General features: G+C 39.9%; 1 protein-coding gene across 1 annotated transcript in view; it reads right to left on the bottom strand.

Moving 5' to 3' along the window:
- MS3_00004267 (uncharacterized protein) overlaps positions 1–19,995 on the bottom strand; it is a 41,757-nt gene extending 21,762 nt beyond the window's left edge. Inside the window, exons 1-4 of the mRNA XM_051212174.1 lie at positions 19,888–19,995; positions 11,198–11,372; positions 9,262–9,426; positions 1,501–1,741 (exon numbers count right to left, since the gene is read on the bottom strand). Coding sequence (XP_051072327.1) covers positions 1,501–1,741; positions 9,262–9,426; positions 11,198–11,371 — 580 coding nt within the window. The 5' untranslated portion in view covers position 11,372; positions 19,888–19,995. The remainder of the gene's footprint in view (positions 1–1,500; positions 1,742–9,261; positions 9,427–11,197; positions 11,373–19,887) is intronic.
- Positions 19,996–25,484: the final 5,489 nt, after the last annotated feature.

Consider the following 25,484-nt stretch of genomic DNA (forward strand, 5'->3'; position numbering starts at 1 on the left):
TATGTCAAGTTCACATAGGTTATTTCAGCTTTCAAATAGACCCATTGATTTATAATTAGACCTTATCAATTATTGCTGACCTTGACTGTTTTTACATGAGCGTATTCGTATTGCTTACCTTATTCATCACATGTCTTCAGCTTATTTTCGTCTGAGCATAAATAGTGAGTCGCGTTTTATCAAATTGGATTGGCACATTGCCTTCATTTTACCACTTCTCACCTTTAATATCTGTCTGAATAAACGAATTCCTGATATAAATTTATTAAACTCAATCCGTATTTGACCTATTATTACACCGTCGCACAAACAAGGTTAACCTAGGTGTAATATACGAAGTTAAATGGAAGGTTTATATCTATGGCGTATTTAAAACGTGACTCAAGAAGAATAGACAAATTAGTCCATCCGGAAGCTAGAATAACCTATATAGGCTAGATACAGTACTAGACACTACAAACTAACCGTTAACATTAATAACTAATAACTAGGAAGTAATCCCGTGGTTAAGGCATTTGACTTTCAAACACTAAGTTGCAGGTTCAAAACCTACCTGGTATTATCTAAGTGGCCCTTCCTCTAATAACTAAAATGCGGCTTGAAGCCAAGTAAACGAATATGTAACCGGTAACTAAATGATAATAATTATTTTTATTATTATGGCTATGAGAAAACTTAAGAAATAACAAAATTGGTTATTATATCAGCACAAAATCAACATAAAAACAGTCCTGTTAACTGATTTATCTATGTATCCAGCTCCTTAATTAACATAATCAACTTAGCCTGACAGTTCAATTACGAGTCAAACAGTAGGGTGATAATAACTGTTAGTGAAAGTGAATGAGGTAAATTCGAGCCCCAAAGAGATCGATTTTTTCAAAATAACAAATACATCTTGCTTGTAAGATCCGACTAACATGAAGCTTAAGTCCAAGGCTCTCCACTGAATCTTCGCAATTATTTAACATCACAATAGTGCATAAAATAACGAGTCACTCAGTCTGTTGGGTACATTAAAACCTGATTGATAAAATTCGATCACACTTAGGGACTAGACAACATAACATAGCTTATTACCCAATGATTAGTTAGTTTAAACATTGCTATTGTGAAAGGGGGAGGATTCTAAACTCAAAAACTATGATTTACTTGTGATTAATAATCATGACAGTTAAGTGAAGGGTTCTGTCGCCACGTTGACAAGTACGCTATCTATCAGTCGGCTACATAAGATTTCCACTATAAGAGGATGAATGCCATTTGTTTATTTCGATTATTCACAGTTTTCATTAACTAAAGTGATATCAGCAGATTATGTATGGATCAGTAATCATAAAATGAGTAAAGTACACACTAATGAAATAACCATTTCATCCAAATACAAAAAAATTATTAGCACCAACAATAACATAGATGTAATATCATTTTAAACTTTGTCAGACAATTAGTTGTATGCATATGGAATCTTAGATAAAAAGAAAATCATACTAATTATACCTGTTTTATTGATACATTCCGGTTCTGACCCAACTCCTTGAATAAGGGCTAATATACTTGGAACTAAATCACTAAATGCTTCACCGAAATGTAATGCACCTACATACAATTGAGGCATTCCATTCAAATAGGTAATAAATGTAACCGATGATGTACAATCAACAATTGAAGCAAACAAAGCTAAAACAAATAATCCAATACTATGGTAACCGGGTTTTAATATTGATACATAAGCTACCGACTAAAAATAAGGAAAAAAAGATGACAATAAAAAAAGTATGATGATGAAACGAAGATATACATACTGAGTGAATTGATATTAAGTATTACATTTATTTTAAAAAAAACGACAATTCATTTAACTACTGATGTGAATCAACACTCTAATTACTCAGTTTCAACAAGTGAGTTGAGGGTTAAAACTTATTCTTTTTGCTAATGTTAAACGAAAAATGCAGACAATCACAACTCAATACGAAATAATAAATAAATTGCTATATTTTAATGACCACTATATACAGTGATTATATTATCTTTGAGTAATTAAATTTACTGAATGCCCGATTATAATTGATGCGTTCTTCTTCCGTTTACCATTTCTTGAAGAATATACATCACTCAATTCTATCCAAATCAAAACAAGAACCAAAGAGGACAATATATTTCTCAATAAACTCAAACAACAAAAGCATTAGAGCTTAAGTATATAATGTACATAAAAATATTCTAGCATTTTCTCGATTCATTCGCTGACACTGATTAATTAAAAAATACATTAGTTAGTGTATACTGATATGATTCTGACCACAATATTCAATAGTTAGGACTTTATTCAACAAACAATAATGGTAAAAGTTGATGTAAACATTAAATACTAAAGTAGAGCTCGAACTTTTAATCTGATGAATTAAAATCGATTATCTAAACCGATCAGCTAGAATCACAATTAAATAAAGACACAATTACAAAGTTAACTCAAGAGATAATTAAATATTCAGAAATTTTGATGAGTAATTTGTGGCTTTTTATGGGTCACATACAAGAATTTGTACCAAAATGTGCTATTGTATATTTTAATAGGTCATTGGAAACTGTGAAAGTGGTAACACAGTATTTTATTTTCTGTTTTAGAAATGACTGTAAGTTCAACTCTCTCATTTTCATTACCCATATAGAAGCAGGATCACTTCGGTCATTGAAGAAGCGAAAACAATTAGCAATAAGTGGCAAAAAAATAATGACCATATCAAAATAACTTTATCATTAAATATATTGATTCACAAAATATGAATTTAGAAGCTTGTAAAGTAAAGATAGAAATCCTAAAGTTTAGGAACTGTCATAAATTGTTTGCTAAGGATAAAATAACAAACCATGTAAAAATGTTACAAACATCCATTTAAAGACTTTGGGTTTAGAAAAAATGTTTGCATTAGGTAAAAAGCAACCAAATGCATAACCTGACAAGTGACTATATTCAAAAAAGAATAAGTAAATTTTCTCACTCAAAAATAATTATCTATACTTCGCTTCATAAAATGTAGGATTGTATCAAACGTGAATCATATTAATTTGAAAGATTTGAGTATTGACAGAATTATAACACAAAGAATGCCCATATTGGAAAATTGAAAAAATAAGCTGATAATATGATAGATATACCAGAAGAGATAAACACAGTGTTATCTTGGAAGTTGATACACTTGTATACCGACTCAAGTGACTATAATTTTTATCAACATAAAGCAAAGAAGGCAACGGTTGTGAAGCGCGGTGTCCAAGATTTGATACTGATACTCAATTTTATTATACACGAGCCCAGCTAGTTATTAGTGAAAAGACGGAGAGTGAGAACGTTTATAACCGAAAGAATGAAAATAAGTCAGTAAGATGAAGATTATAATGTACAGAACGCAAAAGTACTCCAATTCAAAGAAAGCTGAGCAGTGAATGTGCCCACATCACTTGATCCGTTGTTTCACTAAATGACTTTCCCAGACTGCTTAGTCAGGAAGACAACATGATTACTTACATGACTTAAACCAACTTCTTAAAACTTAGTATATTGATCTGACATATATTTATCTGGTCACTGAACATTTTTCGCCCTACTTCAACTCCAAGCAGCATAATGACTTAAATTTGATGATACAGCGTACAAAGTGTATCTCAATCAATGATTATACTACACAACTTCACCAAATAAGTATCACATTTTATCTAAAAATATACATCTGCATACACCACTACTCGTTAAATTTACTAAACATAAGAGATCTGCTGAAGGTGTCTGTAAATTAACAGTTGTGACACATTTAGACACTTTTCAACCGCTAATTAGGTACCATGAACTGCTGCTACCTTGACGCGGTGGTCGGGCTTGCCTATCGTGATGACCCAACCGAGCTATATTGGCTGGAACATATGTTTCTGTAGGTTCTACCATTCCAGGCAGGTCGATTGGAGAACGGTAAGACTAAAAGCAGCAACTCAAGGTCTGAGGGCGAAGTCGTACTGCTGACTGTAAAGGGCTGTGACAGCAGTAAGGAGTTTCCCTCGGACAACCAGCATGACAGCGATGCTGCCTTCCCACAAGGAGGGGTGGGGTTAGAAAAGGTCGACCCTAAAAATGTCACACCTCACCTTACCTCACGGATTTCCGTCTCCGGCGGTAAGGCCCTTTGAAGAACGGAGCTAACACGTCAAAAACCTTCCACGAAAAGGCCGTGCGCGACCGGCCTCAAGCAGTTGTCCCTTGGGCTCTGCGGTCACGCTCCCAGGTCGTCAAGACCAACACTAATCCAATTTCCTTTTCAGGTTCCTTAAGAAATACCCTCCCACGGTGTGGGCAGCAGGGAAGTGACATCAGCCCTCATACCTGTAACAGCACACGAGACCAAGTTGGTCACATTCAAATCCTTCATACACCTCCTAATACCTCTCTTATCTCCCCGACTAACCCTCCTCACGTCTCTTTATCACCTCGCACCGCTAGGGCAAACGATTCGAGTACGTGGAACGCTATTCCTGGTCTCCTGAAACCACGCTCTTAACTACACGTAGGAGCTTTTAACGTACGAACACTTTGCCAAATAGGACAACAGGCTTCCTTAGCTAGGACTTTAGAATCTCGCGCCATCGATGTGTGCTGCGTCTCCGAAACGCGCATACAGGATCCGAGTAGTGTCATTCATTTGACCTCACCATGCAAAAATAAAGAACCGACTCGATTTACGCTTCGTGTATCTGGAAGCCCTGATTCTGCTTCCCGTGGCCTCGCCGGCGTAGGTATAGCATTGAGTCCTAGGGCAGAACTAGCTCTCTTAGAGTGGATCCCAGTAGACAGTCGTTTGTGCGCTGTCCGACTAAACGGAACAGTAAGAATCCGGAAAGATAGGGACACTTGTCGTTGCCTCTTCGTCGTCTCTGCCTATTCTCCCACTGACTGCAGCTCAGATGATGTAAAAGATGAGTTTTACAGAAAGCTTTCCGACCTTTCCGAAAAGCTAGGCGCTCTGATGTAGTAATAGTGGCCGGTGACTTTAATGCTCAAGTAGGTAAACTAAGCGATGGGGAAAGAAACCTAGGTGGATCTTATAGCATCGTGGCTCAAAGAACAGATAATGGCGACCGTCTGTTGCAGCTATGCTCAGATAACCGCCTGTTCCTTGCAAATACTAACTTTAAGCATAAGGAAAAACATCTTTTAACATGGAGACCCCCTAATTCGTCCCAACGTTGGACCCAAATAGATCACATCGCTATCGGCTACCGATGGAGGGGCTCGATAGAAGACTGTCGCTCATTCTGGAGCACATGCTTAGATTCAGATCATGCTCTAGTACGAGCGCGTATCTGTCTGCGTCTTACTGGACGTAGGAAAGACGCTACAAGGAAGCCTCTTAGGGCCCTACTTAATGATAGTCAAACTAAGAGTATATTTCAGGAACAGCTAGGAAAACAGTTAGGCAGTTATGTATGTGATGCCCACCCTGAGGCAGCATGGAATGATATCCGAAAAGCTGTGGAAACATCAGTGATATCTGCCAGTAAGGTAACCCGTAAGGTTAGGGAGCAACACTGGATCTCAGCAGCATCTATCGCATTGATAGATGCTCGGAAACTCATTCCACCTGGCTCTGAACATAATGAAGAGCGGAGTCAGCTTAAGCGCAAGCTGACAAGAAGTCTAAGCAATGATCGTGAACAGTGGTGGGTAGCGAAAGCAAGAGAGATGGAAAAGGCAGCGGCAATAGGTAATAGTAGACAATTGTTCAGAGTCGTTAAGGAAACCGGAATTAGGAACCCGACCGTTAGCGAAACAATCTCAGAGGAAGATGGACATATTATACATTCTCAATCCAGGAGATTGGATCGATCGATAGGCAGAACACTTTAGGGATCAGTTCAACTGGTCTTCAGCCACACTTCGGTTTCCCACGATCTCTAGTCAACCTGAATGGCAAGTTAATGTAGATCCTCCGTCTCTTTACGAAGTTGAAAAAGCAATAGGAAATCTGAAGCGAGGGAGAGCAGCAGACCTTGACAGGTTTACTCCTGAGATTTTTAAGGATGGTGGTCCAGTATTAGCAGTGAGATTGACTGAGGTCTTAGGTAGAATTTGGGAACTAGACGTAATCCCATCTGACTGGTCTCAATCACTGATTGTGCCAGTCTATAAGAAAGGAAAAAAGTCCTCTTGTGACAATCACAGAGGAATCAGTTTGACTAATATAGTGTCTAAAATATTAGCCTCAATAATACTTCGACGCCTAACCAAAGCTCGTGAAGAGCAGATTAGAGAAAACCAGGCCGGTTTTCGACCTCGACGTGGTTGTATAGATCAGATATTCACACTACGTCAGGTTCTAGAACACAGACACACGTTCAGACGCCCCACAATGGTAGTATTTCTCGACCTTAAGGGGGCATTCGACTCTGTCGATCGTAAGGTTCTATGGCAGTACCAAAGAAGTACATTAACCTTATACAGGCTCTCTACTCGAACACACCTGGTCGAGTGAGAGCTTATGGCGAACTGTCATCAGAATTGATTACCTCTAATGGTGTTCGTCAGGGCTGTCCACTCTCCCCATTCTTGTTCAACTTTGTGGTCGACGTACTTTTAGAGATAACACTCTCCTCATCTAAATTTCCAGGGGTTGAACTTCTACCGGGAGGTTCACTTGTTGACTTAGAATATGCCGATGACATAGTTTTATTTGGTGAAGACGCTGACAAAATGCAGTCTTCTGACCACTCTAAGCAACAATGCAAGCATGTTCGGGATGCGATTCTCCCCCTCGAAATGCAAAATATTGCTTCAGGATTGGGTCGCATTGACATCCGAACGAATGAAAGGGAGTGAGGTAATTGAACGTGTCGATCGCTTCACTTATCTTGGAAGTCTCATCAGCCCTTGTGGTCTGGTGTGTGACGAAATCTCAGCACGGAAACAGAAGGCTCGACTAGCTTTTACCAACTTGCGTCATTTATGGCGTAGGAGAGATATCCGTCTATCAACCAAAGGACGGGTTTACTGCGCAGCAGTTCGTTTCGTCCTTCTTTATGGCAGTAAAACGTGGTCGGTAAGAGTTGAGAATATTCGTGGGTTACTAGTATTTGATCATAGGTGTCTTCGAAACATTACTCGTATATCCTGTGACCATCGAGTAAGTAATGTAGTTGTTAGGAAACGGGTACTAGGTAAGGATGGCAAGTCAATTGATGAAGTAGTGAAACTTCATCAGTTGAGATGGCTGGGACACGTGTTACGTATGCCCAACGACCGACTACCTCGACGTGCGATGTTCAGTGGTATAGGATTAGGTTGGAAGAAAGCTAGGGGCGGCCAAACCAAAACATGGAACAAGTCCATTAAGTCACTGACAAGTGGACTGAGTCATGTTGGTAGGTGTAGACTACCTGGTTGGGGACCGCGAGATGACAGCAACCGATGGTTAGAGACCCTGAATGATATGGCTCAAAATCGTTTGCAATGGCGCAGGTGCATCCACTCTCTGTGTTTTCCCAAATTCTAATCTTCTGAATTCTTCATGACCCTTTTTTTCCTCTTTCCAAATTTCTTTCACTGGATTATACTCTTTAAATAACATCTTTGAACCCTAATGTTTCCGATTACTGCTTATACTCTTATTACCTCTACCACTACGGGATTTGAATCGACCACTGCATCTCTATGCTAGTGTGGTGTGGCAACTCGAACTGTTGTACGTACGTACGGAGTTCTACGTTGTTACTGACTAACTGACTGACTGACTGGTTAGTAGAGTTGACTATTAATCAACATTAGGTTATGGTACTGCATTCATAGATGTTGCAAAAATTCATAGTAAGAACTTATCCTGAAACAATGTTCTGTATTTACGAGGTCAAGACAAAAGTGAACTAAAATGGGAAATGGATATCTCCGACAAAAAGCACCAGACGTAGTTACTTATAACATTATCAGTAAAGTGTTCCAAAGAGAATGTCAATTAGGTAAACTAATAATGTTAGTAAATTGATGAGTTTTTAATGGGGTCAAACAAAACTCGTAAGGGTTAGTTTTCCTTGATTATCAACAAAATTCTAGTGATGAATTCAGACTGAATCTAGGTAGCATGTTGTTACATAATACATTGAGATGGCAACTTAAATTATTGTCTACACAACCATATACCATCTGATATTTTTTTCTTCTTAAAGGTGAAACAGTACTTCAAACTATCAGCACGACTAAAAAACAACACTTCGAATGTCAGTAGTGAAGGTGAAAACAGCTTTAATTTCCTCGACTCTCCAGAAATTCTTGGTCTAAGAGGTCTGACGAATAAAAAATATATGTGTAATTTTTTTATAGCATTATGAGCATGACATCACAATTTTGCGACTCTGTTTGCTCATCCCAGAATATGTCATTCAATTTGCAAACTTCGGTTTGTGTTGTGGGATGGTGAGTCATTGACTGATATCTTCCCCTCCATTTTCATTAAGTTCTTATACTTATAAAAGCCTTTCTGTGTTTCAATAAGTTATTTCATTCGATTTATCACAAACCATTATGACGAAATGAACAGATGTATATCTGTGCCAAATTTTAAGCCATTAGAAATAATTCAAAATTAAATACTAATCAAAGGAATGCAACATTAACTTAACTATTAACTGACACCGCCAACTAAAAGGCATACATGTGCATAGAAAAATTAACGAATTTTCAGTTAGAATAATTATCATGCAGTTGAAACTATTCGAGACAATAAACGACAAACTAATTCATATCAAATTATTTCGAAACTGATGAGGTAAATTTATGTATCAATGCCCAGGTTGAACTTGATAGTTTTAAATAAATTGAGTATTGGGTAGAAAGCTAATAATAAATATTTTGATATATCCCAATGACTAGAAAATTGTATTTCTGACGTTTCATGACTTAATGTAAGTCACTTCTTCAGAGTAAATAAATAACCGAATTAAATTAACAAAAGTTTAAATAGTACGAAGGAGAAATGGGGAATATCTGTAGTAAAATCAAAATCGCAATAAGTTTAAACATGTCAAAGTCATGTTATTTTGGTCAAGATGATTCTCTATGACATATCAATTTGTGTGTAAGAAGGTTTCTTCAGTAAGACAATAACAGCTCCATGCATGTTTGTCAACATTTTCTAACGCATAGTTCAATAAAGATCTGCAGTTTTCTTGATAATCAAAAGATAAAATATATCTAAATCTAGCGAACATAACAGTACTTACGTTCCAAAACTGCGAAATCAATATGCATGATATTAGACCGACGGCGAGTATTAAATAGTTGGCTATCCTTTCAGGTGGTTGTAAACAACGTGAACAAAATCCATTTGTTTTAGCTTGGAAAAATTTTGTCAACGGAACATAGATCATTGGTCCCACATTTGCTATCTGGTAATGTATAAACAAGGAAAATGTGGAATATCTGTACTTAAGGACAAACAGACAATGTAAAGATGTGGACAAAAAAACAGTTAGATTCTACTCCTCCATACGTCATTCAGGCAACCACATTACTAGTAGCACGCACGTTTTTATACGGTTTAAACAGCTACGAAGTACGTTTCCTGACAGTCGACTACGCAGACGAATATTATATCTACTGTGCAATACTCCCTTTGGTAATAATAATATGAGTGTCCTAAAAACATTCTTCTTAATTGTAAAATTGTTTCTAGGGAAACTATGGGTGGTGTTCGCATCATAGAATGATACTATGTTAACAAGGCTACCGAGATCAGAGAGTGTCGGACAGTTGCTTTATTTTATTTGGGATTTTTCAATAGAGTTTACTTATCGTTCTTCCCAGGATATTATTCAGGATTTTGACGCCCCGCAATTTGTACATTGGTTCTGATTAACTGAGTTTAAAACCAATCGTTAAAATTTCCTAAAATTAAACTACTTTACTAAGCAATTGTGATAATGAAGTATCAGTCATGATATAAAAATTCTGGGAAAGAAAAAAAATGAATTTTATTCTCATCATAGGTTACAAGATTTTTATGTCCAGGGAAGCCATTTGATTGCTAAAACGACTAGCTGAGATCAGGATTCGAATGAAGATTATGGCATGGAACATGGAGACAGTAGAAATATAAAAGAAAATTCATATAGTATGAAACCAACTAAACTGGACTATTTGGATAAATTCAGTCTTCTTATATAGAGTAAACCCTAAAGTTAAAATTGATAACTAGACACAGTAAACTCTTTGTGAAGGTTTGTATGAAGTACAGATTCTCATAAACGGAAGAGAGCCTATTATTAGATGTTTATTTTCATAAAGAGAGAAAAATCCCTGACACAGTAGTAACTGAAAGACTAATTTCGGCAACCAAACGTTATCTTGACTTTGTATGTAGCTTTATGTGCATTTAAAGGCAGTACCGAGTTTCCAACACAAATCACAGGAGATCAGAAACGTGACAAATACCTATGTCCTTGACGGAATGGCTATCTACAGTAATAAAATAACAAACGATCTATGAAGCTCCAGGGTCTCTATTGTAACTAATTTACGAAATCTTTTGGTAAATTAGCCTAAGCTATAGGAGTTCTAAACAAATCACCTGACAGGTGAGATTTCGCGAAAATGATAGCGTCAGAAAAAATAGCTGGTACCGTCTGGCACTTCACGAAGTGTTGGGAGACTTAAAAACTCATAACATGAAAATCAGACCAAAGTAACCATCAGAAAACGCTACTAGGATAAGGCACCAATCCGCAAATCCTTAAAAAGTAATGATTGCGTAAAGCTGATAAAAACACCGGTGAAATACACTGTGATTGAAATTCTTACTATATGTATTAATGAATTTTTTTATTTTATTCGATTAGAGGTCATACGTCCGAAAGTAAATACCTATAACGTTGATCTGAAATTCTCGTTATTTTATTTTCTTATTATCAGCCATGGACGTTCATGAGGGCTTAACAAAAAACAATAAATATTACGTAAAATAACCTGTGCAGGATATTAACAAATATATTTATGCATGTAGATTATGATTTTGAGTAGTGCTATAAGAAGCATAAAGATGAGTTGAAGACTTCGGTAATATTTAAAGCCCTTATTTCGTTATTTTCAATTTGATATTAGCATTTAACACCGATAAATCTAGGTAGTATTCGCATATACATTATCTATAATCTAAAGTACTTGTATAATGATTATCAGGTAAGCAGGCAAACTCCAACCTTCTGGTAGAACATTGATCAATAACGGTAGTTCAACCCACAATCCATTAACAACAATCCATGATCCTAGACCATATAAACTGACAAAACAAGCTGCAAGCCATGTGAACTTTATGTCATTTTTTGATGGGACCATGCTAAAATGCGGAAGTAAAGTTATGTGCAAATATATTTAAGAAAACCAAATAACATTAACATCATGAATAGAGATTAATTTTAGCTGTTAAACAAATAATTATTGGAAGAATAAATAATTACAAAATCAAGGCAATTTAAAAATCATTTGATATTGGGGTTTTTACAGTTTATGTAGATAGTTAACATTCACTCACAAAAAAAAACATTACGAGTACTGGAGCAACCTCAAATAATAATGACCCAAATTTAGAGAACGTTCCATCAAAGATAAAATTCTGATGCAGACTTGCACCAATTTAACTCAAATAAATTTTAATGTGCCAAATGCACCAATTTTTACGTTGCACTAAAAATGAATATCTTAGTACTTAAATGTTGTTTTTATCATTTGAACTAACGTGATGGCAAATAATATCCAAAGCAATCCATGAGGCTTTTTATGATCGAGTTAGTCTCAAGAAGTAAAAACGCTGAAAATTACTTTCTAAAGAGTTGCGGCTACTAAACTATCAGGAACAAAAAAATCAATATTACTAACAAACTATTCTTTTCATCAACAGTATGTATATATTTTACCACTCATAGTGCACTCGCGATAAAAGTAAAAGATGACCTGAATCCTTCGACTTGTACATGTGTTTATGAATTTAATTGCTTTTGTGGAAACAGCTACATAAAAAATTCAGTAACTTCATCGTTACCATTTAGAATATTGTTGTGACCAGAAAAAGAAACAATTAAATACATGAAAATGTCAATACACTGATTCAGTGGACACAACATAAAATCTATAAAAGCTTAGTATTCGACATTATGGATAGAATGTCAATGAAGCTTTCAAAATTTGTGTATCTCCACTTACTAAGTATATCAGAAGCAATATGCACCAGAACTTAGTAATAAAATTTATGCAAACGAAGTCATTTTCTTGGATTCCATCCTTGGTACAGTAAATATTCATTGCCCCCCCAAAAGCTGGTATGACTGAGAGTGGGGTGGGCTCGCCCTCCCTCTCGAAATCCTCTCACACGGCCACGCGTATACAGCCTCTGTCAGGGAGTTCTACACACTACCTTCTCGTGGCGGAGGTTTTCTCTGCGAAAAGAAGAGGATGAAAAGCGAATATCCAGCGCTTTAACCGGATCCCAAACCAAATCAATAGTGCACATGGTCTCCAGTATGCTGCAGGAACAAATGGCGTGTGAATCAATCGTTGGTTACCGGCTACCATGAGACTGCATCTCCTCACGATGCTCCGCCTTAGGTCAAAGGTCCGGGGTGTGGCCCCCTAAGAAAACTACCTGCTTCGGTCTGGGCACCCGGGCAGTATCACAGCCCACACAAAAATGATGAACTGTTTATAATTATGGAAACTACTTTTCTTGCTTCAACTAACGGTTAAATGATTCAAATTATTATTATTATTATTATTATTATTATTATTATTATTATTATTATTATTATTATTTACTACATCATTATTCATCCTCTTCTATTCCTACTCCGTCTATACTTACTTTCTCGACTTATACAGCAGCTCGTCTATGGTAGAAATTCGACTCTATCTAAACGTTCTCGAGTCACTGTCCGGTTGAAAATTGTATGTTACCACTGAATATGAGTACTGAAGCAGTTTTTCTGAAACCACGTGCACCATTCAAACTGGCTGCCTTCAACGTTCGCACACTTATGCAGGTCGGACAACAGATAGGGCTGGTTATGTTGTTGGAAAGTCTTAATATTGATGTTTGTTGTCTATCCAAGACTCGTATTCCAGACTGTGGTGAAGTACTACAAATTCGCTCTCGATCCGTCGCTTCGAAAAGCTTGTTTTACGTGCGATTATCCGAGGATCCTGTGGCATCTTCGTCTGGTCTTGCTGACGTTGGTGTCGCACTGAGCGCTAGAGCTGAGGCAGCTCTAATCGAATGGATCCCCATTAACAATCGGCTGGTTATGTGCTGTTAGATTCTGAGCCATATCCGATAACGTCTCTAGCCACTGTATCTCACCGTTTCTAGGACCCCAACCAGGGAGTCATGAAGGACGAACACAATCCAGCCCTCTGCAACTTCCTTTCATACCACGACACCACGTCATACACTGAATACCTCTCCGCTTCTTTCAACCAGTCCCAGAGTCAGCAAATAATGCACGACGTGGAATTCTCTGGGACGACATTCGGAGAACATGTCTAAGCCACCGAAGTCGGTGTTTCAAGATGGTGATACCAATTGAATTATCATCTCTGTGCCCGAACGCACAATGCCGAACCTCTGCATTACGAACATGATGTTGCAAATGGATGTCAGCAATCCTTCGGAGACAACGATGATCGAACACACAGAGTCGTCTAACATCCTCAACTCGGAGAGACCAGGTTTCACAAGCATAGAGCAAAACTGCTCTCACCGACGCGTTGTAGATCCGACCTTTTACAGCCAGACTAACATCACGAAGGCGCCAAAGATGGCCAAGATTGGCATAAGCCGCTCTGGCTTCCACCATATGTGCATTGATCTCATCAATCACGTCACCATCAGCACTTATGCAGCTACCCAGATACACGAACGTCTCAACTACGTCTATCTGCTCACCATCCAGGGTGAGTACAGGATTGGAATCCTGCCAGTCTTGTAGAAGTACTTTGCACTTCGAAGGTGCAAAGCACATAACATACCTACGGACACTGATTGTCAACTGATTAAGTGCGGATTGCATGGCTAGGGCATTATCGCACAGTAAGACAATATCATCCGCATACTCAAGGTCGAGAAGTCTTTCTCCGGGCAACAGATCCACACCACCATTACTTACAGCCATCAGAGCTGTTTCCAGAATCTCATCGATGACAAAGTTGAAGAGGAATGGTGAGATTGGGCAACCCTGTCTAACCCCACTGCTTGAATGGAACAATGGAGAAAGGTGATTGTATGCCCTCACTCTGCATGAGGTGTTTGTATATAGGGCTTTTAGGATGTTAATAAACTTCTCAGGCACACCCTTCTTCAATAGACAATCCCAGAGAACAGTCCTGTCCAACGAATCGAAAGCAGCCCTAATGTCAAGAAACACTACGATTGTTGGCCTTTGATAAGTATGACGGTGTTCTAACATTTGGCGGAGGGTGAAGACATGATCAATACATCCTCGACCAGAACGAAACCCAGCCTGCTCCTCGCGAGTCAATCTTTCTCGGGTTTTGAACAACCTACAAAGTATGACGGAAGCCAATAGCTTGGACGCAATCGGAAGTAGACTTATCCCCCGATAGTTGCTACAGGAACGACGTGAACCCTTTTAAAGATAGGGACAACTATCGACTCATTCCATGACGTCGGTACAGTCTCTAGCTCCCAGACCCTTGTAAACAACACAGTCAGTTCCTTAGTGAGAAAGTCACGTGATTGGCATCCCGTCATCCTCACAGTTTGTTTCGCTCATACCACACTTCTTGCTGCCAGTGGCTCGGATGAGTTGGAAGAGCTTCCGGTAATTACCAGATGCAGCTGCTGCTTCCAGCTCATTAGCACGCATCGACCACCAGGCTTCTCGGTCCTTACGCAAGCTTTGCCCAATTTCCTTACGTAACATCCTTCGTTTATGGTCACACTCACGGTCACCCAGAGTAGACCGACGGGCTTCAATGAGTTGTAAGGAACCAGAAGAAACCCAGTGCTTAAAAGCGGGACGTTTCGCAAGCCCACAACTGACTGTACCCGCCATTTTCATGGCGTCATGCAATTGCAACCAATGCTCATCTATACTTTTCGGTGGAGTGGTAGCTAGCCTAGAGGCTAGCTCGGTTCGATACTTACTTGCAACAGAAGTCGCAACCAGCTTGCTAATATCAATCCGTTGATGGCGGCCACTTCGTTGTCCACTGAAAAGTAAGGTAAGATTTGCGCAGACCAAGGTATGGTCAGAGTCCAGATAGGTACTACAAAAGGAGCGGCAGTCTTGTACACAACCACGCCAGCGGTAGCTGATCACGATGTGACCAATCTGAGTCCAGGCTTCGGATGCAGAGGGAGGACGCCAGCTGGCACATCGGCGATGACTGTGCCGAAAGTTAGTGCTAGCCAGAAACAGGTTGTGGTCTGTGCATAGTTGCAGTAGACGGTCTCCGTTATCTGTCCTGCGACCAACAAGTCCCCATCGGCCACCTAGACGACTCTCTTCTGTGCCTAGACGCCCCATCTGAGCATTCAAGTCTCCGGCTAGTACTACAACATCTGTCGAACGCACTTTCTGGAGAAGAACAGATAACTGGTGGTAAAATTCATCCTCGATTGCATCCCGGCTGCAATCTGTTGGGGCATAGGCGGAGATGACGAAAAGACATCGTTTCTCACTTTGATGGAACTTTCTAATCTAACAGCACATAAACAACCGACTGGTAATGGGGATCCATTCGATTAGTGCTGCCTCAGCTCTAGCGCTCAGTGCGACACCAACGTCAGCAAGACCAGACGAAGATGCCACAGGATCCTCGGATAATCGCACGTAAAACAGGCTTTTCGAAGCGACAGATCGAGAGCGAATTTGTAGTACTTCACCACAGTCTGGAATACGAGTCTTGGATAGACAACAAACATCAATATTAAGACTTTCCAACAACATAACCAGCCCTATCTGTTGTCCGACCTGCATAAGTGTGCGAACGTTGAAGGCAGCCAGTTTGAATGGTGCACGTGGTTTCAGAAAAACTGCTTCAGTACTCATATTCAGTGGTAACATACAATTTTCAACCGGACAGTGACTCGCTTTTCGTCCTCTCATTTTCGTAAACAACACCCCCGCCACGAGAAGGCAATGAGTAGGACTTCCCTGGCAGAGGCTGTATACGCGTGGCCGTGTGAGAGTATTTCGAGAGGGAGAGCGGACTCTCCCCACTCTCGGCCGTACCAGGGCATTCGGGGATTAACGATAACTCCTAAGTCATTATATGTCTGGACGACAGGTAGCTCAGTGTTATTTATCGTGTATGTATCTGTGCCTTGATGACCGATATGCATCGCAACACACTTGGAAGTATTTATCGGCAACTGCCAGGTTTGAGACCATTCAGATAACTTCTTCAGGTCATTTTGAAGTTCTAAGCTATCACTCTTGCATCGTATCGTTCTCCATATCTTGACATCGTCAACATATAGCAAGACCGATGATGATAGTAGACAAGGAAGGTCATTTACATACAAGAGGAATAGCACTGGCCCCAAACCTGTACCCTTGGGCACTCCACTAAGCACAGTTTCCCAGCTAGATAGCTTTAAGTTCACCCTTACTCTTTGTTGACGCCCAACTAAGAACTCTTTTATCCACCTTAATAAATTGCCTCCAATCCCGACTTTTCTTAACTTATATAGCAGCCGGCTGTGCGGAACTTTGTCAAAAGCTTTACTGAAATCAATGAAGGCGACGTCTACAGGTAGCTTTTGGTCCTTAAGAGCGCACCAGCTTTCACGAGCCACTAATAAGTTAGTGAGACAAGAATAACCTATTCTGAAGCCATGCTGCTTCTCCGAGAGGATCCGATTTTTATCGAGATACTTAAACAGCTCCTTCCGAATAATCTCTTCTAAGATTTTAACAACCACACTAGTTAGGCTAACGGGGCGGTAGTTCTCAGGTTTGTGTTTCGTACCTGTTTTGAAGACAGGACTTACTATGGCGTTTTTCCAGTCTTTTGGGAAACGACCCTGCGTAACGAATAGGTTAAAGCATGTACTTAAAGGGCTTGTAACGAAGTTAGATAATTCCTTCAGTAGCCTGGGATGTAATTCATCGGGCCTCGTGGATTTGCCTATGTCAAGCTTATTTAGCAGACCAAAGACATCGAGTTCTTTAATGGTCACGCTATCCAGTGTATGTATGGGGGGATCTGTATACGCTGACGGGAAGGGCGCTTCTATGGTATACACGTTGCTAAAGTAGTTCGAGAACACTTGAGCCTTACCAAAGTCGTCCTCCACTAATGATGAAGCAGTACTGTCTCCCCATAGAGCAGAAATATTTCCTTTTCTCCTTGTCCTTTGGTATATATAGGAATACAAGCGTCTAGGACATTCTATGGATTCCTTAACAAGTTTTTCTTCGTACAATTTTCTAGACTTACGGAGGGTCGAGGCACAAGTATTCCGAGCCTTTCGATACTGAGATTTTGACTCATCAGACCCCAGTAACCTAAATCTATCCCACATTTTCCTTTTCTTACGGAGAAGGATACGGACCTCCCTACTGAACCATGGTGGGGAGTTCTTCGGCCCCTTTGGTATAGTCCAAGGGATGTGAGGTGTGGTAACTTTTAAGTACGAATTTCGAAATGCGTCCCAGGCCGTTTCAATTGAGGACTCTGGGTCTATTGTCCAATCTATTAACGATGCTGAGTGCATGATGTCTGGTATGTTTGCTTTCCAGACGTTGGGTCTGGACCGGACTGACGCGTGCTCGTGACTGGCAGTTATATGGAAGTCGAAAGTTAAAACTGCGTGATCACTCTTACCTAGAGGCGGCATATGATGGAGGTTCGCAACATCATCCTCATACTGAGTCAGTATCAGATCTAATAAAGATGATTCAGTGTCCGGATCGTACCTCGTCGCTTCTTTCACATGTTGCACTAGGGCACATGTGATATCCCCATCAACTAGTTCCCGCTCGAAGGAATTCTCCGACGATTCAGTTCTCAGATTTTCCCAGCCTACCATAGGTGCATTGAAGTCCCCTAGGATTAGACATCGACCATTTGGGGACCAAGTATTGAGACTGCTTAACAGGATCTCATTTGCTTCACAGCTTGGACTGAGATAGACCAAACCAATCAGCAGCTCTTGTCCCTTGCATTTCAGGCTGCAACTAACTAATTCACACGTCCCACTCTCATGGGATACACTATCGATAATGGTAAATGGGATAGCATTCCTAATGAATAGAGCTACTCCCCCTCCTTTGCGCTTTTGTGTTCTGTCGGCCCTTACTAACGTAAAACCCTCGAAATCAAGTTCCATACTATCTATAGCCTGTGTCAGCCAGGTTTCTGTTACTGCGATTATGTCTGGCTTTGTAGAGTCGATCTGTACACTTAGTTCCGATCGCTTATTAAGTAAGCTTTGTGCATTGGTGTAACAGATCCGAAGCCTGTTTAAGTGCCTTCGTGCTTCACCCAGAGTGGCTTCGGCATCATTCTCTGTCGAAGTCTTACAATTTACAATTTTCAGGTCCCTTTCGCTAGCGTCTAACCTAAGTTGTAGTTCTTTCTCGGCTTCCCGTCTTTTAACATGGTCTGCCAACGGTAGGTCCTTTCGGATAAAAACTCCTGAACCCTTTAATTTGTGTCCATTCTGTAAAATTAGGTCACGTTCGTTCGAAGAGCTGAATACTACTTTAAGCAGTCTGGAATGATTTGGTTTCGAGTCCGCTAGACTCCCTAGTCTGTAAACCTTTAGCAAGGTGACCCCAGTCATATTTTGAGGCATGAGTTGATTAAGCAACTGCCTAATCAGTACAATGTCATGCTCAAAACGAGCTTTAGGTTCAGAGCTATCGCTCTCCTTAATTCTATGAAAAATAGCTGATCTGTCGCTATGATCAGCTTTCGATTTTTCAACCACTTTTACGGGGGCAGGTTTCCCTTTTATATCAATACTTTTCTTCCTTACAACCTTTACCCAATCGTCAACGGTGCTGGTAGAAGCAATAACAGTTGCGTCACACCTAGTGTTGGATTTTGAGGGGTTGTCGACGACCTGAGAGGTCGGGTTATGTTTACCTCTTGAAACCGATCGAGCCTTGTGATTGCGGCTTCTAGGTGTTTCCTGTCGGACCCCATCTGGGAGACGGGGAACAGAAGACCCTACTTTTCTCGAGTTTTTTTTAAGGCAGGCCCCTTTGGAGACTGCTTTTCCTTCTTTGACGGGCGTGAGTCATCTATCACCGGACTAACCTTAGTTTCCTTCACGTCGATTTGCGTGTCAACAGATCGAGTGCTGTTTGACGCGTTCCGATTATGCTTGTTAAAACACTTCTTTGCAGCATCAACCAGTGAGATGGCCTCGGTTAACAGGCTGTTTGCATCCGAGCAGCACTGTTGACAAAGCCATACGCAACCCTTCTTACTGAACCGTTTGAAGGCAGCAGGCGTTAAGTTCGTGCAAACGTCGTGGTACCAGCCTTTGCACTCGTCGCACTGCATGCCGCTTTCAACAGGATAACGACAACCCGGACGTTGGCAACTGCTTTTTTTTACACTGTCCGGTCATTTAGGAGGGGTTTTTTCAATATGCGATGATACCCAGAGACAAAAAAATTATCAATGACCAAAAAAAGTGAAGAGCTGTAGATTGCTAGGACCAAAAGTACTAACAAATACAGTTGAAAAAGAGGTACTCAAGAGTACCAACGACAAAACAGTAAGAACGATACTTTAGTCGAATACTTTAACTGAAACAAATTCAATTAAAGTGAAAACAGTAGTCTTGATACGTAACAAACGATCAAAGCAAATAAACTTACTCAGCGAGGAAAAATAGGCAACGCTCCTAGGGTATCGTCCACTGATGGGGGTTGCGAGCACTTGAAGGTCAAACTGTCGCAAAATGATTGGTGCGTCACATCGACAATTCAGTCTTCAGTCTTCAGTAATAAGGATAGTAGGTTGATGAACCTGTATTAATCCTGACACATTGCTTTCCAGTGAAGGTCCAGCTTTTCCTTGAAAGTATTCACTGATGGGGCTGATACCACTTGTTCGGGTAAGGCGTTCCAATGATTGACTACTCGATGAGAAAAACGGGACCCCACTTTAAGTTTATGAGATCGTGGTTTATGAACCTTCTTGCTATGACCTCGGAGATAATTAGTGCTGGGGGAGCAAAAAGATAAGACATATTAACACCCAAATCATAATTGAAGATACGAAATGCCAGTATAAGGTCACTTCGTGTCCTACGATACGACAAGGGGAAAAGATTTAGGCGTTTTAAACGCTCATCGTAAGGGAGTCTAGAAAGACCCTTCACTAATTTCGTTCCCACACGCTGGACACGCTCAAGGGAGTTAGTATCCTTTACTAGACACGGGCTAGCTGCTTGGATACAGTACTCTAAATGTGGTCTTACATATATGGGATATAAAATTCTAAACGTTTCCTCGTCAAAAGATTTGAGCGCTAGGCGAAGTGACCATAACGCACGAAAACCTTTGACAGCGGCTGCTTTGCAATGCGTAGTTGTTTTTAAATCATGACTTAATATTACTCCTAAGTCCTTATGCTCTTGAACGCATGGAAGAGGTTTACCCTCAATAGTGTAACGGTAACTATTACCGTGACCGATGTGCATTAGCACACTCTTCCTAGCATTGATTTCTAAGCCCCAACCTCGAGCCCATCTAACTAAATCGTCTAAGTCAGCTTGAAGATCCAGATGATCAGCCGCACTTTTTATTGTTCTCCAGATTTTTACATCATCTGCAAACAATAATGTCGACGACCTAAGTAGCAGCGGTAACTCATTAACGTAGAGAAGGAAGAGCAGAGGGCCTAAGATGGTGCCTTGGGGTACACCACTTTTGACCGGCTTCCAATCGGATAGCGTTCCATTGACCCTCACTCTCTGTCTGCGGTCACATAAGAAATTTCCTATCCACTCATGTACAGTACCTATTATTCCGAAGCTCGTGAGCTTCTGCATAAGACCTACGTGTGAAACCTTGTCAAACGCTTTGCTAAAATCTATGAATATCGCGTCGACAGACAGACCGTGATCTAGGGCTGCTGTCCAATCCTCCCTCACAATAAGCAAGTTAGTCAAGCATGAACGCTTGTTACGAAATCCGTGTTGCTCAGGAGCTAACAGATTGTGTAAATCTATGTGGCTCAGCAACCTAACCCGAATTAACTTTTCAAGTAACTTAACGACTATGCTAGTTAGACTGACAGGCCGGTAGTTAGATACTATCTGTCGCTGACCGTCCTTAAATATAGGACTAACTATAGCGTCCTTCCAATCTCTAGGGAGTTGAGCGAGTGAGAGGGACATGTTGAAGAGTGTCGCAAGCGGTTTTGAAATAATGTCCGCAAGAGATGATAGCAACCGTGGATGTAACCCGTCAGGGCCCGGTATCTTACCAGGTTTGAGGTTAGTTATCAACGGAAGGACAGTTTCCTTAGTCACCTGTACAGATTCAATGGTTGGTATCTCGGTGTGAGTGGGACAAGTATTTCTTACAATAAACGTAGAGAAGACTTCGCTAAAATAGTTTGAAAAAGTCTCAGCTTTTGCTCGATCTGATTCAGCTAGTAATTCTGAATTTTCGTGTAACAGCAACGGGGGAATACCATCACTACGTTTCATTTGCCGTTTAACATACGAAAACAATCGTTTCGGACAAGTACGACTATCATATACTAACTGTCGTTCATAAGTGGTACGGGATTTGGCTATGGTTTTCTTACAGATATTACGGAATTTCTGGTACTCACGCTTAAATGGTTCATGACCTGTCAACAAGAATAAGTCCCAGAAATGTTTCCTACGCTTTAACAGCTTCCGGGTTTCCTTATTAATCCATGGAGGGCAATGTGATAGCTTACGTGCTGACCATGGGATAAACGGCGACGTTACGGACTCGAATGAAGCCTTAAACTTATTCCATTCATCTTCGATCAATCCATCCGCGTCGACCGACCAATCGGTCAAGATAGCACGGTTTCTGATTTCCGGAATATTAGCTCGCCAGATATTGGGACGGGGTGGAGCAGATACGAATTGTATACCATGCGTCCTAAACTTAAAGTGAATTACAACGTGATCACTGTTCACTAGTGGAGGAAGGTGCTGGATATCAAAGACAACCTCAGAGTGGTGGGTGAGGGTGAAAATTTTCAGAAGCGGTCAAATCAAGACATTTTTAGATTTGAATTGAGTTCAGCCACACCATGTCTAGTAACGTTCATTCTTCAAGTAACGAAAACGATGCCATCGTGATGATGCATGATATAGGTAATATGACTTCTGTGGTTAATAATTATTTTTTTAGTAAACGCATACTAAGTACGTTATGTCAGTATGCAAAGAGAACAGTGATGATCCAACTCTAAAGTACTTTTTCGTGAGTTATGTCTGTACATATGGACGTAAACGCAGTTCGTCAGAGTCAGATGCTTGCGTTCAGGATGTAGATGATGATAGTAATAATCATTCTTCTGAAGAGCATACAACTTCTAACTCGCCAACACAACCTAGGAAAAGGAGACGACGTCGGTCATCTACGTATGCCTTACTTCAAATGAATTTATCCTTCAGGTCGAAATATTGCGTTTCAATGACTACATGCTGCCCTGTGGTCATATTTTGTATGCACATTCTAAAGGTGTGTGTGTTCCTTTATCTCTATAAGTTTTGTAGACTTATTTCGACATAGCAACAAGTGGACAAGAACTTACATAATGGACCTGGTTCTTCGTGCGCTGGACAACATCTCAATCTCTACAGGGAGTGGTTATCTGCTAGAGAAGTTCACTAGCAACTACCACTCAATCCATGCTCTTAGTGAACCTTTGGCAAGTAAACTCATCCGTTCATGCCTCGAAGCATCAGAAGATATATGCGCACAAGTGATGAGTTCAATCGGTGCTAATGACGAAGCTACAACGTCAGAATCCATTGTTAATACAGACCATAGCTATGCTTCTTGATAACAAGAAGTTATAATATTGTAATCTGTTTAGTTTTACATAAATTCGTTTATATGGCCATTGACTTATCCTTATAGCGTAACGGCAGGGAGTGTACTGTTCAGTCTTATGTGGCTGTGAGACAGGGATGTTGTTTCGCGTTCTTGTGTAATAATTACTAGTTTGGCGCACACTCGATTAGTCATACATACCGTTTACCAAATACTGCTACCTTGAACATGGTGTACCATACTAGTAGTTCGAATTTCGACCTGTCACGATAGATAAGAATTGCCGTAATTAAAAGACTGATGCGTTATAAATGAAAACGTTTATTAAAGTTTGAATCTAGCACAAATGATCCATTAATAAATAACTTCTATTTCTTAGGAATTGTTCCCGTTAGGTCTGTGAACACTTGCGAAACCAGCTGGAAATAAGATAGACAGGAAAATTATTTCAGTACAAATGTTTACCAGAAACTAGTATAAAAACGGAAACCAGTATTCAATTACAGATCAAAAGTGCATTTAGCACACCCTTTCTTAGGATAGTCAATCACGATTATTTCCTTTATCTCTTGCGTTGCTTAGGAAAGTTTGGGTCACAACATACATGGATTATATTATTTAATTCTTTGGACAGGTTGCACTTCGGAAACTTAGACGATGAACATATATGAAGACTGCTATGTGAATTTACTTTGAATCGTCCTGTGTAACCTGCAATTCTTGATGCATATTCTATTCTAGTCCCACGTAAGTTATGAGTAATTGTCATTTACGGCGTCAGCACGTAAGCTAGACAGGCCCTGGTTGATTTCCGAAGATCATCACATAGGATCTCACACAATCTGGTCACCTTAGATCAAGATATCTTGACTATCGAGTCGTACTTTTCAGTGCTTTCTCGTGACAGCTTTATATCGGTACTTATTACTGCTATTAGGTATTTTTGCAATAATACCGGCAGCCAAAACATTGTAGCTCCCCAGACAACCCAAAAAGGGGAAATAAGGGGGTAAATGCTTTGGTAGCGAAAGGGGAAAACCCATCAGAATGTCGCCTTTTTCGCCTGTCCGGGGGAAATAATGCGGATTTCCCCCTTTTTTCGCCGTTTTGTCGATAAATTACTCACTTTTCGCCTAAATGTCCGCTGAATTGTCTACTTTTCGCCTAAATACACACAGAACTCCCTATTTTTCATCCATTGACATAACCCCAAAGGTCTCCTATGTTCGCCTTTATTTTGAACAACAGACCGAAATAAATCTGCAATGCAGTGTAAAACCGGCATATTTTTGAAAAATTTTATTTAAAAGGTAAAGCGTATTATTGTACAACACTAGAGCAGAAGCTTAAGCATCGATTGTTTTGCATATCCAATGCAATTGCTAATTCATTGTTATTTTTAATTATCTGCAAAAGAAGGAACAGGTGATGTATCATTTATAAGGAATGTGCATTTAATCAAAAGTTCACTGACACTCAAACACACATTCTCAACACTTCTACAGTTTCCCATGTAAGTAAGAAAGTAAGCTGTTTGAAAAATAATGTTTATTGAAATGTAGGTAGAACATCAAAACAATTGCACGGCTATTGAGAATTGAGGTAGTCGTCCTGTGAGCTCTGAATTAAAAAAAGTCACAACCATATCCCAATGACATGCTTTGGTACAGCCAAATACTTGTGTAGATCTACACAAGAGATAGTAATGCTATCTTAGCTCGGTCTCTGGTAAAATCTCCACATAATTATACCTCTTCCGCATGATTATGATTTATTTCCTGCAATATAATCATCTAGTGGCTAATATATCTAACTGTAGAAGGTGATATTAACATCTTGGTATGTGTTATTATCATCTATAGCATATATATAATATTTACAACACTCGGGACACCTAATGTTTTCACTATCAACCTATTTCTGCCATGAAAGTCGGACAAAACAGTGAAAATCAGCCGAAATTGTGATAAAGACGGGAAAAACGATAAATCTTACCATGGTATCGTTAGTTGTAACGCAGTTTTGGTAGCCTTGACAACAATACAATTTTTATGACGATATATGCCTGAATCATGCTATTTCATATAAAAATAAAAGATTTGTCTACCATCAGTGTATATCTAAGTAGAAATAAGTGCTAGTCTGCGATGCAAACACTAAAAAACTATTATAGCAGCACCTGAATAATGAATTTTCAAGGACTTCGCGATACCATGTAACGCAAAACGGAAAAACCCCTTTTCACTTAATTATGAAAGCGGAAAATGGACTTTCAAATTTATTCATAATTAATTTCGAATTTTGGTTGTGCACAAAGCAGAAATGAAAAAGTAGCGCAAAAAAGTGTCGCGATACCCCTGGAGCGCTGTCCTTTTTAAATAGCGCGCTTCGAATTTCTGTAGTAAGCAGAGAAGGCCTACAGC

This window comes from Schistosoma haematobium, chromosome ZW (assembly GCF_000699445.3).
Source record: "Schistosoma haematobium chromosome ZW, whole genome shotgun sequence".
NCBI classification, from domain to species: Eukaryota; Metazoa; Platyhelminthes; class Trematoda; order Strigeidida; family Schistosomatidae; genus Schistosoma; species Schistosoma haematobium.